At 38.4% G+C, this 18,893-nt stretch overlaps 1 protein-coding gene across 3 annotated transcripts in view; it reads right to left on the reverse strand.

Annotated features, from left to right (window-relative positions):
• Nucleotides 1-890: 890 nt before the first annotated feature.
• CR2 (complement component (3d/Epstein Barr virus) receptor 2) overlaps nt 891-18,893 on the reverse strand; it is a 38,997-nt gene continuing 20,994 nt past the window's right edge. Inside the window, exons 10-20 of one of the 3 annotated variants that reach the window (XM_011966825.1) lie at nt 17,986-18,393; nt 17,442-17,618; nt 17,278-17,362; nt 16,844-16,926; nt 15,963-16,355; nt 14,729-14,914; nt 13,084-13,269; nt 11,861-11,884; nt 11,083-11,158; nt 5,551-5,659; nt 891-1,646 (exon numbers count right to left, since the gene is read on the reverse strand). In XM_011966825.1, the coding sequence (XP_011822215.1) occupies nt 5,569-5,659; nt 11,083-11,158; nt 11,861-11,884; nt 13,084-13,269; nt 14,729-14,914; nt 15,963-16,355; nt 16,844-16,926; nt 17,278-17,362; nt 17,442-17,618; nt 17,986-18,393 (1,709 nt within the window). In that variant the 3' untranslated portion in view covers nt 891-1,646; nt 5,551-5,568. The remainder of the gene's footprint in view (nt 1,647-5,550; nt 5,660-11,082; nt 11,159-11,860; nt 11,885-13,083; nt 13,270-14,728; nt 14,915-15,962; nt 16,356-16,843; nt 16,927-17,277; nt 17,363-17,441; nt 17,619-17,985; nt 18,394-18,893) is intronic. The other 2 variants (XM_011966828.1, XM_011966836.1) reach the window with 2 other exon arrangements.

Consider the following 18,893-nt stretch of genomic DNA (forward strand, 5'->3'; position numbering starts at 1 on the left):
TATGAGCCAATTAAAACTCTTTTCTTTATAAATTACTCAGTCTCAGGTATTTCTATATTGCAATATAAGAATAGACTAATACACAATCTAATGGCTACTGAGAGATAAATGGATACACAAAATGTATAAACAAAATTGCATATACACCCAATGAATTTCTTTCTTTCCTTAAAAACGAAATTCTGACACATGCTACAATATTAGTGAACCTTGAGGACATTATACTAAGTGAAATAAGTCAGTCACAAAAGGACAGGCACTGTATGATTCCACTTATATGAGGTACTGAGAGTAGTCAAATTCATTGCGACAGAAAACAGAATGGTGGTTGCCAGGGGCTGAAGGGGTGGGGGAATGTGGAGTTATTATATAATAGATACAGAGTCTTAGTTTTATAAGAGAAAAAGTTGAGGAGATCTGCTTTACAACAATGTAAATGTACCTAACTCTACTGAACTGTACACTTAAAAATGGTGGAGATGGTAAATTTTATGTTATGTATTTTTAATCACAATTTTAAAAAAGAGAAAAAAAAGATGCTGAACAGCATACTTAGTCTAGAGGAAGGTAGAGAGTAAATTTGTGGTCACCAGTGAGCAAAGTTTTATTTTCTCAATAGTTTAAATGTTGGAACAGAGAAAATTAACAGCTATATCTATATCAAGGGTGTGGTGGGAGAGGATGAGTGAGCCGGGGAAGGTATTGGCTGGACAAATATAAGAGAAAGTCTTGAGGGTGAGGAAATTGAATTTGTGGGTTGAAAGTTTGACTAAAATGACCAAGTGATGGGATCCTGAATGAATAACTGTTAAATCATGAACTCTAAAGCCCAAAGACTCTCTGTTACTCAAGAGTTCATTGACTCCAGAAAAAACAAAATAAGGCAAGTGTTGTATGTTTTCTTTACAATTACAATTTATTGAATGGCTAATGTACACATTATTAAGTGAAATTTTACAAGCAACTAGATCTTATCACAAAACTGCTAAGGAAACATCCAAAGCTTGAACTGTATACCAAATCTCTAGGATTAAAACTTGATTCCCATAATTTAAAAAAACTTGTGCAAATTGGAATCACTGAGTGATTATGGAAAGGCAAAGTATATACAGTAATGTGAGAAAAACTCAAACTAAGTGAGGGTAAAAATGAAATGATCAACAACACCAGAGAAGGAAGCTACTATCAAAATAAAACCATTCTTCCTAATAAAGGTATGGCCATCATAACCCCAGAAAATGCTTCATACTTTATTTGTATAATTAAAACCACATTATAACCAAAAGCACATAGCAACACTAGTATGCTGCTTACAAAAAGAAGATGGGTCTAGATACCAGGACAGCTCTTTTCAGTGCCTTCCTTAAAAAGGGCGAAACTTTTAGAGCCATGTAATTGTTTATAGCCATGGCCTGGCTTCAGGCATCTCACAAGTGAGGTTTCAGAAAGTCCTTGAAGAATACATGGCAGTGAAACTGGGCTCCCATCTTTACCATAAAAATGTTCTTCTTGAGAATAAGTGCACATAGGAAGTGATTGCTTACGACATAATTTCCTTGGTCTTGAGACCATATAAAGAGACTTGCTGATGTTAGAGCAGTTTCTTTCTAATCAATGTTCCGTTGAATTCCAAGCAACAAGGCACACTGAAATAGATCATTTCTGTTTAAGAGGCAGCATGAATAGCAGCGGTGCAACTCGAAGTTTCAATAATGCTAACATTCTCTTTACATACCAGTTACAACTGTTATAACCAACAAAGCAACAAATCTATTAGAAGATATCATTCTATTGAAAGGCCTTTCTTCATATAAGATGATCTGGAACAAATAACGACTTTTTTTTTTTTTTTTTTTTGAGATAGAGTCTTGCTCTGTCGCCCAGACTGGAGTGCAGTGGCACGATCTTGGCTCACTGCAAGCTCCGCCTCCCAGGTTCATGCCATTCTCCTGCCTCAGCCTCCCGAGTAGCTGGGACTACAGGCACACGCCACCATGCCAGGCTAATTTTTTGTATTTTTAGTAGAGACGGGATTTCACCATGTTAGCCAGGATGGTCTCGATCTCCTGACCTCGTGATCTGCCCACCTCGGCCTCCCAAAGTGCTGGGATTACAGGTGTGAGCCACCGTGCCCGGCCAAATAACTACATTTTATATACATTCATATGAACATGAATTAATCTAAATGAGTGAGAAATGAAAGTAATAATGTTTCTCATTTATATATTCATTCAACAAATATTTATGTGCTAGCTGTACTCTGCACCCCTACTGGTTTGGATTTAGAGGTCACTAGTTTGGTCTCCCTGTCATGACTCACCAGCAGCAAGTTACCTTTTCTTCCTCAACTGCCATCACAGATTTTCTATACCTTGTTTATGGTATGTATTATTACCTGCGATATGTATGGGTCTTATTTGTCTTATTAAAATAAATTCCAAGAGGACAAAGGTGGTATCTTTATTTTATTTTATTTTATTTTGAGATGGAATCTCACTCTGTCGGCAGGGGGGAGTGCAGTGGCGTGATCTCGGCTCATTGTAACTTCCAACTTCCTGGTTCAAGCAATTCTCCTGCCTCAGCCTCCAGAGTAGCTGGGATTACAGGCACGCACCACCAAACCCAGCTAATTTTTGTATTTTCAGTAGAGACAGGGTTTCGCCATGTTGGCCAAGATAGTCTTGATCTCCTGACCTCGTGATCTGCCTGCCTCAGCCTCCCAAAGTGCTGGGATTACAGATGTGAACCACCGCTCCCAGCTGGTATCTTTATTTTATAGATTATGTAGGAGAAAACAGTTTAAAGTCAGACATGAGCTTGCATTCCACCTTTGCCAGTGACTGACCCTGAGACCTTGCCCAAGAGAATCTTTTAGCCTAGGTTTTCTTGGATACTATTTCTTCATCTTGGTATTATCTTGGGAGAACACCCACCTTTCAAAGTGGTACTGATGGCTAAGTAAGAGAGGGCATGAAAGACTGTTGCATAATCCCTGGACAGAGTAAACCTTCAAATGTTCATCCCCATTTTCTCATGGGAACCTCAGGTGCACACCTCATGTTGCCTGTCCGCCTTTCTGTACTCCCTATAATTCAGTCTTCAATTCTTAGCTGATGATTTAATGCCTTCCTTTTTCTTCTTAACTCTCTAATACCTCCTTTCCCAGCCTCACTCTCAGCTGAACAATTTGCTTTCTATTTACTGAGAAGACTGAATCATCGGAAGAGAACTTCCACACATTCACTCCCCATCACAGCTCCCTACCTGCCTTCATCTGCACCTGCAGATTCTGCCCTCCCTCCTGTTACTAAGCCCATACAGCTAAGGTCAGCTCCTCTGCTTAGTCTGTTCCTCCTAGCTTACCCAGACCTTGCTCCAGCAATTCTTGCCTCTCTTTCCACTGTCACTCTTTCCCTTTCTACTAGATCCTTCCCATCAGCATGTAGGAATAGAGCATAGTTCCTATTTCTCCAATCTTAAAAAATATTTCTGTTGACTTTACATTTTACTCTTTCTAGCACTTTACTTATTTGCTCCTTTTCATAGAAAAAAATCCTGGAAAGAGTTGTCTCTAGTTGATAGCTGAAATTTCTCTCCTTTCATTCGCCCTTAAGCTCAGTCCAGTCTGGCTCTTGCCTCCTTCCTCTCTTCCAAAACTGTCTTGTCAAGTTCACCAGCAAATTTTGTGCTGCTCGCCTGTGATCCCAGCTACTCAGGAAACTGAGGCATGAGAACCACTTGAACCCAGGAAGTGTGAGCTGAGATCACACCACTGCACTCCAGCCTGGGTGACAGAGCGAGACCCTGTCTCAAAAAAAATTTAAAAAAAATTGTGCTACTGAATTTCAATGGTCAGTTTTCAGGGCTCATCTTTCTTGGCCTACCAGCAACACTGAACAGAAGAGTTGATCACTCCCTCCTCCCTAAAATTCTTTCTTCACCTGACTTTGAGGTTCTTCTCCGGATAGTATCAGAGGCTGCTCCTTCACTCCTTAGTGGGCACCTTCTCACTCCATGACTCCTAACATTGGAGGATCCAGGGCTCAATACTTGGACCTTTCCTTTTCCCTATAGCCTCTTTGACTTCTCCTCGGGGATCTTATTCAGTCTCATTGTTATGCACATCAACACAATGACAAAGCCCAAATTTGTATCTCCAGCCTGGACTAATTGCCCAAAATACAGACTTGTACATCAGCTGTCTTCTTGCCAAGTCTATTAGACACCCACATTTAACATCTCCACAGTGGAACTCCTGATTTTTCTCCCCAATCCTGCTGTTTGCATTCTCAATCATGTTAATTAATGGCAGTTCTATCCTTCCAGTTGCTTAGGCAAAAGCCCTCCTGTCATTATTGATAGCTCTCTTCCTCTCATATTCTGATACAAACTATCAACAAATCCTATTGTCACTGTCTTAAAAATGCATGCAGAATCTGGCCTCTTCTCACAGCCTGGTGGTAGCCACTGACAATTTCTTGCCTGGATGATTGCAGCAGCCTCCTCATTGACTCCTATCTTCCACCCTTGGCTTCCTACAGTCTGTTCTTAACACAGCAGTTAAGGTGGATGTGTTGCTCTTCTCCTTAAAAGCTTCCAAATAAAAACCAATCTCTTTACCATGACTTCATACAATCATCCTCTCCTGCCCACCATCCCATTGCAATGACATAGCAAGACTTTGTACGATCATCCTCTCCCCCGCATCCCACCTCCATCTCTCTGATTTCATCTCTACAACTGTAGGCCACACTGGCCTCCCTGCTGTGCCGCCAACACAGCTGGCACAAATTGCCTTGTGGCCTTTGCCCTTCGCACCTACTGTTCTTTCTGGAATCCTCCTCCCCCATATGGCCACATGGCCTTTTATTTTATTTTATTATTTTTTTTTTGAGATGCAGTCTTGCTCTGTTGTCCAGGCTGGGGTGCAGTGGCACAGTCTTGGCTCACTGCAACCTCCACCTCCTAGGCTCAAGTGATTCTCCTGCCTCAGCCTCCCAAGTAGCTGGGACCACAGGTGCACACCACCGCACTTGGCTAATTTTTGTATTTTTAGTAGAGACAGAGTTTTACTGTGTTGAACAGGCTGGTCTCGAACTCTTGACCTTGAGTGATCCTGCCCGCCTCAGCCTCCCAAAGTGCTGGTATTACAGGCATGAGTCACCATGCCTGGTCCTGCCTCTTTACTTCCCTTGAGTTTTTGCTCAAACGACATTCTTATGAGAGCTTCCCTTGCAACCACCCTGTTCTCTTTATCCCCCTTGCCTACTTTATTATGTCTCTATATAATGCTTATCATCTTATTTATTTTATTCTTAGTTGTTTTGCTATTTAGTTTAATATTTATCGAATGGATGAATGGATTAAAAAAATTGGAACATTAGTTGGCAATATGAAGTAGGTAAATGAACAACTGCTATGCATGATTACTGAAGACTTGTGCAATAGTAAGAAGCACGTATATATACCATGAGTGCTATGCTTATTGATAAATACAAGTTGAAGGAAATTTTATCTGTAAATTAATAATATCTCCATTTCATTACATACCACCAGTTTGTCTTCTGATCAACTTGCTGGGTTGTATGGATCAACAGAATATACTTCTCGTGCTTCTAAACGAAAAGCTTCTTTCTGGCTTGTATTTGTATAATAATTGCTAAACAGAAGAAGAAAAAAGTAGTATCTTTACTCATTGACTATGATTCAATGTAGCAGTTGTTTGCTTTCCATAATTCCCAACACATGGTAAGTACTTTTGTGGATGATTTCATTTTTTAAAATTATACTTTAAGTTCTGGGGTACACGTGCAGAATGTGCAGGTTTGTTACATAGGTACACATGTGCCATGGTGGTTTGCTGCACCCATCAACCTGTCATCTATATTAGTTACTTCTCCTACTGTTATCTCTCCCCCGACCCCCCACCCGGTGAAAGGCCCCAGTGTGTGATGTTCCCTTCCCTGTGCTCACATGTTCTCATTGTTCAACTTCCACTTATAAGTGAGAACATGCAATGTTTGGTTTTCTGTGATGATTTCATTTTTATTGTTTTTATCCTATGAAGTGTAAACACTGTAATTCCATTTTTTTGGAAAGGCACATAAAAAATTAATGATCTAGGCTTGTAAGTGTTCAAGTCAGAGGCTGACACTAGACAGCTTTACCCTAGAACCAGGACGCTTAATGACTAACAACTACAACTTCCAAAGTGAAGAAAAGAAGCAAAAATACGTTCTTATTTTAGAATTTGATCATAACTTTGCCCTTTTGGGACTCAATCTTCTAGTCCAACTTAAAAGCTTTAAACGAGTTTGAAGAGAATGTTTTTACTTTCCTTCTTTGAAAGTACATATATTTCATAGTGTTTCTAAAACCACTTTGCCAGAATTACTAAAAGACAATAAAATGTGATTATACTACCATGTAGAGCTCTGAAATAAGGTAATACAAAATTACTGGGGAAGAAAGAATACCGCTAAGGATACTGTCACCACGTCACTCACTACAATATTGAAGAGTTTCGTGTATAGGAGATACGTTAAGAAGATTACAAAACAGTAATTTTTAAGTCGATGTGAGATTTAAACTTTGTTACAATATCTTAGATGACTAGAAAAGAATAGCATAGTATCTTTCAAAGGTTTAGATGGCTTTTAAAAATATTTAATATTGTCACTAGACATTCATTTTTAAATGATTACTCATCTCATTTACAAAAAGCATTTCAGGCTACTCAAACGTCTATATCAATTATTGGAAAATCAATTGAAGTGGGTTAGCAAATGGAAATAAAACAAATGAATGACACCTAGGAATCTGGTTCAACAGGTATGTTTGGTTAATATCAATTGAGGCACTTAAGTATAGTACATGATATAATCATATTAATAAACAATAATTAGACTGGAACATTATAAATCATTTGCACTTGTAAGCATTCCCCAAATTTGCAAATTTTTATACACATGCAATGCTCTTGAGAGCAAACTCAGTAGCATGAAGGAAAGAGATAGAGACTGTATTTTCTATGTGTTTACGTTTCTAATTACTCTTGGCTGAAATTATCTTATGACTTCCTATGAGGAAGGCCCTGCAAATGACATCCCTATTTTTTTTGAGACCCTTTTCTCCTTGAATTCTGTGACATTACTCTCTCCTAGTTTTCCCCCTGCCTCTCTTCTTTCACTTTCCGCCTTTTGAACATTACTGTTCTTCTGAGGGCTGTTCTTATCCCAATTTTTATCTATTCTGTCCTTTTTGGTCCCACAGCTTCCATTTTGATTTAAGTCTCACCCACCTGGGTCCAAATCCTTCTCCCAACCCTAAACCATGAGTACCTCAAAGTAACAGGTCAGAAACGAACTCCTCATCTTCCCCCACAAACCTGCCCCCCTCCTCTTTTAATGAGTCAGGGAGTCCACGTCATCACCTTCATGTGAGCCATTCTATGTGCCTCCTTCTCCCCACATCCAGTATGTCACCAAGTCCTGGAAATCCTGTCCTCTTGATAGCAAAGAACCTCTTATTAAATATTCTCATGGTCCTTGTGAGTCTCCACAAGAAAAAAATACAGTGTGCAGTATGTCCAAGTCTTATTGGCCATAGAACACCCTTTTTTTTTTCTGAAGTCATTCATGAAAACAGGGTTGTGTGGCACACACTCTGGTAAACTCTACACTCTAAGTACACGCTAACTGTACAGCACAGCCAGAACCCCATAGGCAGCCCTTACCCTCGCGCCCCCAGCCTAGAACAAACTGCCCAGGTTGTAGATACCCTCAGTACATAGTTTCAGTGCAACCCCTTCATGTCTGAGCCTAGACTAGGAATTACATAACTGAGCCATGGCATCAGATGGCACTGGTGGCAGGGTAAATGATAGATCCAGAGGACTTGGCACACTAAATGAATTTTGCTGAAGCTTTTTGGTGACATGTTTTAGGTGGCATGACTTTGTCATCTCCCCAGTCTGAGCTACCTGAGAGTTGGTAAGACTTCATTGGATTATCCACCCTAACACTAGCATGCACAAAGACTCACGAACCTATGCACATATAACATCCGAGGCCAACACCTGACGGTATGCTTTGCTGAAAAAGTATCCTTTGCACATATCAGTATTCTATAGCTTCCACAAGATTTATGTGTCAGAGTTTTTTTTTTTTCTTCCTTTAATGGCATGCCTCCACCTAAAGCTATGCCACTTTTACCTTCAATCACCATCACACACACAATTTCCTAGCCATTTCAAATGGGTTATGTAGTTCTTACAATACATGATGGAAAGCCAAGCCTCTGGGCCTTTATTCAAACTGCTTTTTCTGTCTGGAATGCCTTTCTCTCCTTGTCTACACTCTCTTGAGGCTCACTGGAAACATCTCTTCCACATTGAAACTTTTCCTGATTAAAACTCCCAAATATTGACCATTTGCTTTGCATCCTCACCAAATATCATATAATTCACCATGGCGACATTATTTTATGGTACTTGTTTAGTGACATGCTTGTCCTCCTTTACCAGGCTGTGACCTCCTTGATGACAGAGGCCATATGCTACTAGGCTTTGTTATTCTAGCCTAGTATAGTGCTAAGACATAGTAGGCACTCAGCTGTTGTTGTGCAAGAAAAGAATGAATGGACGTGGTCATTACCTCTTTTCACGTGACTTCTATTTCTCTAACATTACTGCTCAAATGTTTTAAAAGCCATGCATGTATATATAAGATAGAGCAACATATGAAAATGTCTACAGCAAATCGCTGATATCTATCAACTTAACATGTTGGACTTGAAGGCAGCAGCAGTTGTGCAGTGGAAGAGACTATTCAATTTCTTTATAAACTATTTAATTTGCTACAACAAGCATATTTACTTTTGTATTTTAAAAACGTATGCAAATATTTATAGTGATATAAAAGATATATTAAAGAAGGGAAACAAGATTTTTCAGTGATTTTAAATAGGGAAAAACAACATTTGTGACTAGAAATACACTTTCTGTAACATAGAAAAGAATAAAGGATGCAGTATCATTTTTAGTGATAAAACACAGGAGGCTTTATATTAAAAATAAAGGTTAAAATATGCCAACATTCCCTAATAGTATTGAAGATTTTCCTTAAAATTCTTCTCAGTAAAATGAGACAAAAACCAATAAAGGAAAATGTATAATCAGTAGATATGAGGAAGAAATTATTTCTACCAATAATAATAATTGGTAGAAAATACAGTTTTCTACTTAGATGATTGGGTAACTCACTGAAAAGCTATTAGAATTAATGATTGTATAAAGATAGACTTTCCTAGATATCATTTGCAATTACTTATAGGACATAACCAAAAATGATTCTATTTATAAAGCAATAAAAATAAGATACTTTTATGTCTATGTAGCTTATATGAAGTAATCTATTAAATTTTAACTGAGATATAACAAAACATCTGAATAATTAGTCATCTGGTGTTTCTGGAAGGAAATAGTGAATATCATGAAAAGGTCAGTTCTTCCCAAATAAATATGTACGTTTAAGGCACTTCCTATCAATGATCTAACATTTTATTTTATTTTTCTAGGGTGTGGGAGGTGTAGTTGCGGTGTAAATAATTCTATAGCCTATCTGCAAAAATAAATAGAAGAAAATTTCAAAATAGTTTTAAAGAGGGGGAACATATCTCAGAAAAAGCTATTATAAAGCTACATTTACTAATAGAGTAGCTCTGGCTCAAAGAGACAGGCTGATCAGTGGAATATGATCTATCTTGCATATCTATGTCAGATATCTCTGACATAAGCCCCAGTGTACATAAGAATTGAATAAGCGTGCTTTATCTGATAAAGAAAACTACGAACCAATGTTGAAGGGATGGTTTACTCAAAATAGGTTTTGAAAAAATTGAATATATAGAGAAAAAAAGTACAAGTAGGTTTACTTCAGCTACCATACCATAAAATAAATTCCCAATGGATTCAGATGTTTAAAAATAATTAAAAATAATATGTAAAATATATCTAATTTCTGGATAAGAAAATACAACATACCAAAACATAGAAACCTAGTAATACAGTTAATATTTAAGTAATCATGAAAATGATTAATGGAGAGAAAAGATTACTTGATCAAATGGAAAGACCTAATATGTTTCTGAATGGGAAGACATTACAGAAAAGATGCCAGTTTCTCACAAATTAATCTATCGACTTAAATGTAATCACAATTTTTTTGAAATTACAAATGATTCTAAAAATCACCTATAGGAACAAACAGAAGAGAACAGGAGGAAAGTCCGATAAAATTGTAGTGTGAATTCTTGCCCTACCAGATATAATAACATAAAAGTATTAATTAAACACAAAGTGGTTTGTAATGGAAGAACAGGCAAATCAATGAAGCAGGAAAAGGGGTTGAGAAACACAACATATTCAGGTACATTAACTATTACTAAGAACAAACTTTCTGGCAAGTCATCTGACAATAGTTATCAAGTATATTAAATGCTCATGCACTTATCTTTAGTAATTCTAGAAATCTATTCTAAGGAAATAAATGAGTGTGAAAAAAGGTTTAGCCAGAGGTGTTACTCATATCTTTGTATATTATCAAAGTAAATTTGGAAGCAACTTAACACACATAAATACACAGAGTAGAATAATATGCTATTTAGTAACTGAAAACATGACTTAAAGACATAAAAATATAAACATGAGTCTAAATGAAAAAGTCAAGACAGAAGATGAAAATGACAAAATTTCAGTTTAAAGAGAGAAAAAATATACGAAAAAGATCAGGTAGGAATACACCAAAATATTTGCAGTTGTTCCCACTGGGATTTTTTTCCTATTCTCTAGATTTATTTACAATATCCTGTCTGAATGAACATCATTCAATAAAATAAGCTAAGTGTTTGATATCTCTTAAGTACTACAGAAAAGTCTTCCTTTTGTATAGCACGAGATACTTCATTTAGTTATCACACTGCAGTATTTATTTCACATAACTTGTGCTTCTGTGTTTAGTTTCAGATAAGAAGCCAAAACCATTTGTGCATGTTGGTCAAGCATGCATTTGCATCTGAACTTACCGTTCTCTGTGTTTTGATATCATGCATAAGGTAACAACAATCAAGAAGATAAGAAGTATCAAACCTGCAGCAATACCTAGAAGAAAAATCCAGCAAGTATCAAATGCCAGAAGACTATCACCTACATTGTTCTGAGCTGATTGTGGGGTCTATTGCTAGTGGAGAGGAAAATGTTATGTGACTCATACTTAGCCTTTCTTGGACATAAACACTGAATTCCTGAATAATCATAGTTGAGTTTAAGGTTTTTCTGATTTGACCCAGTCCACATTTAATCTAGAGCACCAAGCATATGACCACAAGGTTCCAGTCAACTTTTCACTGAGTTTTTCTGTTCCTTTTAGTTTTATTAGTAACAATCTTGTCACTGAGGTGACAAGAGAGAAATCTCAAGAATAGAAATTAGGAGCACAGGATACCAGGTTCTTATAATTTTGCATAACAACATTGAACCCTCAGCTGTGAAATATATTTTACTACAGCAGAAGAAGCCTGCCTATTTCAACAGACCAAATCAAGCCAAAGACCAAGAGTTAATAAAAACTAAAGTATCAATTTAAAAAGAAGAAAGAGCTGGCTGTTCAAATAATTTATCCAACTCTATGCCAAAGTAACATTTTGTAATGTGACATGTACATTGAAATATCTTTAAAACACCAAAAAAAGAACATCCCCTATGAGTTAAATATTATCGTCAGATAGGATATAAGACTTCTAGCATTACAATTTTTTAAAAAACATTATAAGAGCTTTTCTTCCAGTATTTAAGAAGACTTACCAGAAAGGACAGGAGCAAGTGAACCTAAAAATAATACAAAATCATGAAAATGATTATCAGTCTAGTGTCATAATTCAATGTAGCCCCATGTTTCATGGTAGTGTCCCAGAAATCAACACTCTAGCTCCCTTCCAAGTCGATTTAAAAGATGTATTGGAGCCAGGCACAGTGGCATATGCCTGTAATCCTGGCACTTTGAGAGGCCAAGGTGGGAAGATCACTTGAGCTCAGGAGTTTGAGACCAACCTGGGCAACATCATGAGACCTTGTCTCCATTTTTTAAAAAACAAACAGATAAAAAAGATGTATTGGAACCTTGAGTTATACCCACTTGCTTTTTATATAACAACTCACTGGGCTTTTTTTTTTTTTTTTTTTTTTTTTTTTCCCACTCTAAGTAGGTTGGGGGAGTTCACCAATGACAAAACCAAAATACTCAACTTTATAATCAGAGATTTCTCAGGTTAGAATGCAAATATTAACTGTAACAACTAGTTATTTAACCTATTTCTGTTCCCTGTCAAATTGTAAGCACTTATTAACTCAGATTCATCATGTAGGGTGGTCTATGCGGCAACTCCTTTCAAAATGTCAGGTTGCTTGGTTTCACATTTTTGCTCCTTTTAAATTAGTGTTTCTCTCTATTTTCTTTTCTTCACTTTCCCCTTCCTAAGAAAGCTGTGTTTTTTCTTTTCCTTTTTCTTTCTTATTTTCTTTCCTTCTTTTCTTCCTTTTCCTTCCTTTCCTTTTGTTTCTTTTGACAGGGTCTTACTCTGTTGCCCAGGCTAGAGTGCAGCGGTGCAATCACGGCTCACTGCAGCTTTGACCTCCTGGGCTGCAGTGATCCTCCCATCTCAGCTACCCAAGTAGCTGGGGCCACAGTTGCACACCTCCATGCCTGGCTTTTTATTTATTTATTTATTTTTATTTTTTTATAGAGACCAGGTCTCACTACATTGCCCAGGCTGGTCTTAAAGTACTAGGCTCAAGTAATCCTCCTGCCTCAGCCTCCCAAAATTCTGATATCACAGGCAGGAGTCACGCACCTGGCCAAGCTGTGTTTTTTCTAGAATAGACCACCGACTTCAAGTTCCTCTGTAATTATACCACTGGTCACAAACCGATGTCAATTTAAAACCCAGGACTCTCCACACTTTGGGAAACCCTCACTCTCTTCTCTCCTTTAGCCAGTTACAAGCGGCGGTGAAGCCCGTGGTACTTACGGGATCTGCAAACCGCCAGGGGAGGGTTCCATTGGTGATCTGCCTGACACTGGCTCTGGGAACTGCCTTCCAGCATATATCCATCTTCACACTCCAGAGTTACAACAGCTCCATACTGATACATTTTCCTCGGTTCCAGCCCCTTCTGGATTCCATCCATATCTGCTGGTGAGCTACAGTTTACCTCTGAAATTAAAGAAATCTAATTCAAGCACAGTCAAATTTTGGTCTTTTACCAAGAAAACAGAGATTTCCCTTAGTAGAAAGATTTACAAAACCAACCTGTTTCACTCTCAGTAAGGAAAGCTGCACTGAAATAGGATAAGACAATATCCTCGACACAATCTTTTACTGTCAGCCCTCTATCTCAATAACCTCTGGGTAATTTAAGCCAGATTGTATTTTTTAGTTTTTGCTTCAGTTTCTATCCAAACAGTGATGGATAATTTTAATGGCTTCTTGGAGAAATGGTGAGGGCTGAATTGGTAATATTACTAATTATTCTGAATTACCGTTTTTTTTTCTGCTTCTAGTTTTGCTCTCTAATTCTTCATACAAGTGTATGCTTTCTCATTTCTTTCATCTTTTCGGTATAGTCCTCATTAGTGTGAGTGATACGGTTTAGCTGTGTTCCCACTCAAATCTCATGTTGAATTGTAGCTCCCATAATCTCCATGTGTCATGGGAGGGACTTGGTGAGAGGTCATTGGATCATGGGGGTGGGTTTTCCTGTGCTGTTTTTGTGATACTAAATAAGTCTCATGAGATCTGATGGTTTATAAAGGACAGTTCTCCTGTACATGTTCTATTGCTTGCCACCATGTAAGATGTGCCTTTGCTCCTCCTTCACCTTCCACCATGATTGTGAGGCTTCCCCAGCCATGTGGAATTGTGAGTCCATTAAACCTCTTTCCTTTATAAATTACCCAGTTTCGGATATGTCTTTATTAGCAGTGTGAGAATGGACTCATACAGTGAGATCTTGGATTTGAAGCCTGGCTCTAGTACTTCCTAGATGTGTGACTTTGGGTGAGTTCTAAATCTCTCCATGCTACTGAAACCTCATCTATGAAACATGGATAATCATGGCACCAACCTCATGTGGCTCTCATGAAGACTAAATGAAATAATGCATGTAAGGTGCTGTGCACAGTGTCTGGCATAGAGTAAAAAGTGATCAACAAATACTAGATACTAATTTACTAGTCATATTTCATAAGCACTGTTTATGATAATGAAAATGACTTTCTGAAACTTTTATAAAAATGTACCCATAATCCCACCAACGCTCAGTAAATATTCTCAAAAGATTGCTGTGCTTTTTATTGGTACTTTACCAAATACCCACTTATCATAACTATAACTACAGTGTATAAATACAATCCGTGCTATAGTTGTTTAATTTACAGACATACTCCAACTTTCTATGTGTAAATGACTACATAAGTGGTCATTCACCGGATAGACTATAGCCTGAGACATTTTTTATTATTTTGAAATATTTAGATTAATGACTGTATTGATCTAATTAAAGCATTTAATGTAATGAGGCAATTAATGCATTTCTTTGGCTATTTTAAGTTGAAAGTACCCAACTTTGGCACAAATTTGATATAAAAATAAGAATAAAAAATAGACAAAGCACCTTTACAATGAGGGGCGGGTCGGTTCCAGGTTCCCTCATGTGTGCAAAGAAGGAGTGCCTCTCCCACCAGCAGGTAGCCTTGGTCACAGCTGTACAGGATTGACATTCCAGGGGAAAACCGAGCTATGTTTCCACCAGTATGGTTCCCGTTGGGGGTCTTAGGCGGAGGCTGACACCCTACGAAGGCTTAGACACCAATAAGAAAGGGTCTTTAACTCAGCACAGAGAAACACATAGCCTGCACTGTTTCTGGGTGATAGCGATACAGGAAGGCCAGAGGCAACAAACCAACTAACTGGTGTCCAGAAACACTCATTCATTCCACCCAGACCGGCAACACTGGACGGAGACCTGCATTTCCTACTGACAGCCAACATGATTTGAAGAAAAGTGTTAAAAAATAAGGTAATGAAACATTAACGGATATAGTTCACAATGGTAATCCATCAGCCAACAGTTTTCTTTTCTTTTCCCTTTAAATAGCAGACAGGGTTACACCTTCAAATGTCTACGAGAGCTAGGAAGTGAAGCCACCAGATACGACAAGTCAGAGAGCCCCTGTCCTTCTAAAAGTGGCAGCCACTGCTCAGGTCAAGTTACTGGTGCCTTGCCAGGAAGCAAAGGGGGCTCTCTTGGCTCACAAGCTCACTATTTATCTTCCACTGAAGATGGGTTTCACTTAAGATTACTGTGCTGGCCAAAGACAACCATTCTGTGGAGCTGAGTTCCAATTCTTGGGTCGCCAATCAGCAGCCTCTGCTGTAGATAGTCATGGACAGGAATAAGGCTGCCAAATGATAACTACAATGACAAGAAAGACAACTCAATGGGTTGGAGGGCCAATTAATTCTCCAGAACACCCAAAGTTCTCTTTCTGGCTGGCAACATAGCCTTAAATATCAAATTATTAGCAATATTACTGCCAATCATTTGCCAAAAATGTATGTGCATTTTTCTTATACTAAAGTCATAAGAATAACAGTTTTGGAGACTCTATCAATTTGGAAGTTAGCCATTATCCTTTCATGTACTATTTATTGCTCAATACACTGAGAAAGGAAAGAGAAAACAAACAATCAAGTGAGAAGATAGGAAAAGGCAGATATCTTGTAAAACAATATAATGGCCTTAGCTCTTAGATGCTTTTCTTTAGGCAGAATGTCAAGTGCAGATTCAAAACCTTTTTTCTTTACTCTGTACAACATCCCATAATTTATTTCTTCAAGTATCTTACCTTTTTTGATACAAGTTGGCACACCTGGCACCCATGTGTTATCAGTATGACACCTAATCATGCGACTACCGTTCATGATGAAGCCGGGATGGCAGTCAACATACACTATGTCATCGTGGGAATATGCAGAAAGCGTTTTATTCAGCTTGTACCCGTGTTTGACTTCTGGGTTAGGGCAGCTAGTCACAGGAGGAGATTGTAAGCACTGTGGGGAAGGCCCACTCCAAGATCCATGTCCTTTAGAATCACTTCTGCACTGCAATTTTTTCTCTCCCAGGAGATAGAATCCTTGGTCACATTCATAAGAGACTTCATTTCCATATAGAAAGTTTTCTGCCATCATGCCTGTGTGCTTCCCATTGACAATCACTGGTGGAGGGTGACAGTGAATAACTGCGGAAGAGATTTAGGGAATTCTGCCTCAGCTACTACCTCAAGGTAAGCGGTCTTCATTCAGGTACAAATGACAATATGCAACTGCATATATTTCACATAACAAAAAATAACTTAAATTTTGGAATATGGATTATGCTTTTTTAAAAAACAACTTTATTCAATGTGATTATATGAGTACTATATACTCCATAAACATTCAGAAAATAAAGTGTAAAGGAAGAAAGAAATACAGCTATGTTCCCATGACCTAGGAATATGGGCTATGTATTTTGTTATTAGCAAAATTAGCAGACGCATGGAAAATACTTTCTACTTGACAATGTTTCTCAGTGTCCATGCTGACCAACACCATAAGATTTTTCATATCTAACCTCCAATGAAGGAGATCCCTAAGACTGCCAAAGCAGTGGTAGACTAGTTCTTCAGCAACCTGCCCTCTCTAGTCCTCCATTACCATGGTCAGGCTTTTATTTTTTCTAACTTACCTTTACAAAGTGGAATCTTTTTGAACCAAATTCCATTTTCATCATCTTGACACTTGTGGTAAGTATGTCCAGTCAACCAGTACCTACAGAGAGACAGATTATAATGCATTTCCTGTTCCCAATATCACATCTCTTCAAACCACATGCACAAAGGGACTTCTAAATAAGAACTTTGGCAGAGAGGAGTTGAAACTCTTGGTCCTCCAAGTAAAAAAAATAAATAAATAAACTACTTTTGAGTTAAGCAAAGCCCTTTCCATGTCAAGAGAGGACTGAAGAGTCAGAGTTGCTAGTTAGGCCATTGGAACCTCATATTCTCCATGCATGTGACAATGAGGAGCCTCTAAAGGATTCCACCAAGACAAGTTGAAGGTCGAGTTAATCCACAAAACGAGGTGGAGACCTTTTCTCAGAATAGAACATTTCATACTCACCCATCTTGGCAGGATGTATTAACTAGCTCCAAACGTGAACCAACTGGAAGTTCTTGAAGATCCTCTCTCACAGGCTGGCATGTTTCTGGAGAAGCAAGGATGGAATTACAGTATTTATAGATGTCTCATATCAAAGAGAAGGACAACTCTGGAACTGAAAGTACCTTCACACCGCGGGGCAGAAGGACTCCAATTTCCTGAAGGCATACAGTGAATGGATTTGTTTCCCACAAGCAAGTAGCCAGGGTCACAAGTGTAGTCTACAGTCATCCCAGAGACAAAGAAGACCGTATTTCCACCTGTATGCCGACCATGGTGGAGCCCAGGAGGTGGCTGGCAGCCTGAAGAGAAAAACTCCCTACATAAATACCAACACGGAGGAATTTCTACTGAAGAACACTAAGTGTACAACATTGGACAGACAATCTGAAACTCTGCTGCCAAAGATCATGAAGCTCAAATTCACCACTGAATGCTGTTTGCTCTTTAAGAAGGCTCTCTCATTATCTACCCTGAATAGATCCCAGATCCAAGTGGGCATTCGCATGAACACACACACCACAGAGAACATCTATTACAGGATGGAAGAAATGGAAAGTAATCTGTGCCCCTCTTGCCTCTTTCCATGATGCGGTTTTGGGTGTGAGATAATAAACAAGAATAATTAAGTAAATCTCTCCTTTTCTTTTCCCCTTATTGGGTTTTTACCTTTTTCACAAACTGGTATTTCAGGATCCCAGGTGTTATTAGCTTTGCAACGAATCTGACTACTGCCCTTCAAAGTAAATCCATTAAAACACTTGAATGTCACAGTGTCATTGTAGAAATATGGGGCTTCCTTGCCAGATATCTTATATCCATTTGCAACATGGACATGTGAGCATTGGACAGCAAGGAGGGAAAGTTCACACAGGGGAGCCGGGCCACTCCAGGTGCCTCTTTCTTGATCGTTGCTTGTACAACGGATGGTGCTCTCTCCAATGAGGCTGAATTCCACTTCTCTTTCTGGCCCAGGGTTACATGTGTAAGTGACCGTGGTTCCATATGGAAAATCTTCTAAGGAACTCCCGGTGTGTGCTCCATTGTAGATAACAGGGGGTGGTGGGCAGGTGATTTCTAGAGAGATGAAAAGATACTGTAGAATTGAGTTCCTGTATTAAACACCAAAGAACAGAAATGATGCTGGCTATGAATCTATTGTTTCCTGGATGGTATGGGTACATTTTCATGATGTGAGCTATGTGAAAGCTCATTAAGTATGTAACATTCAATTTAGACACATTTCATAGGAAAGAAAATCTTTATTAAAAGTGAATGTGGTTGATTAATATCACATTATGAGTTTAGGCCCAATAGTAAATTGCTAATTAAAAGAAGAATTCTTCTTAACTAGGCAATAGGAGAATAAAAGACACAAGGGAATAGAATTAGGCTTTCTTGAGTACTCTCTTTGGGCTGAGGTGATATGATAGTTTTTCTTTCTTTCTTTCTTTCTTTTTTTTCTTTTTTTTGAGATGGAGTCTCACTGTGTCGCCCAGGCTGGAGTGCAGTGGCGCGATCTCGGCTCACTGCAAGCTCCGCCTCCCGGGTTCATGCCATTCTCCTGCCTCAGCCTC

Source organism: Mandrillus leucophaeus, unplaced genomic scaffold, assembly GCF_000951045.1.
Source record: "Mandrillus leucophaeus isolate KB7577 unplaced genomic scaffold, Mleu.le_1.0 Scaffold1194, whole genome shotgun sequence".
Classification (NCBI taxonomy): domain Eukaryota; kingdom Metazoa; phylum Chordata; class Mammalia; order Primates; family Cercopithecidae; genus Mandrillus; species Mandrillus leucophaeus.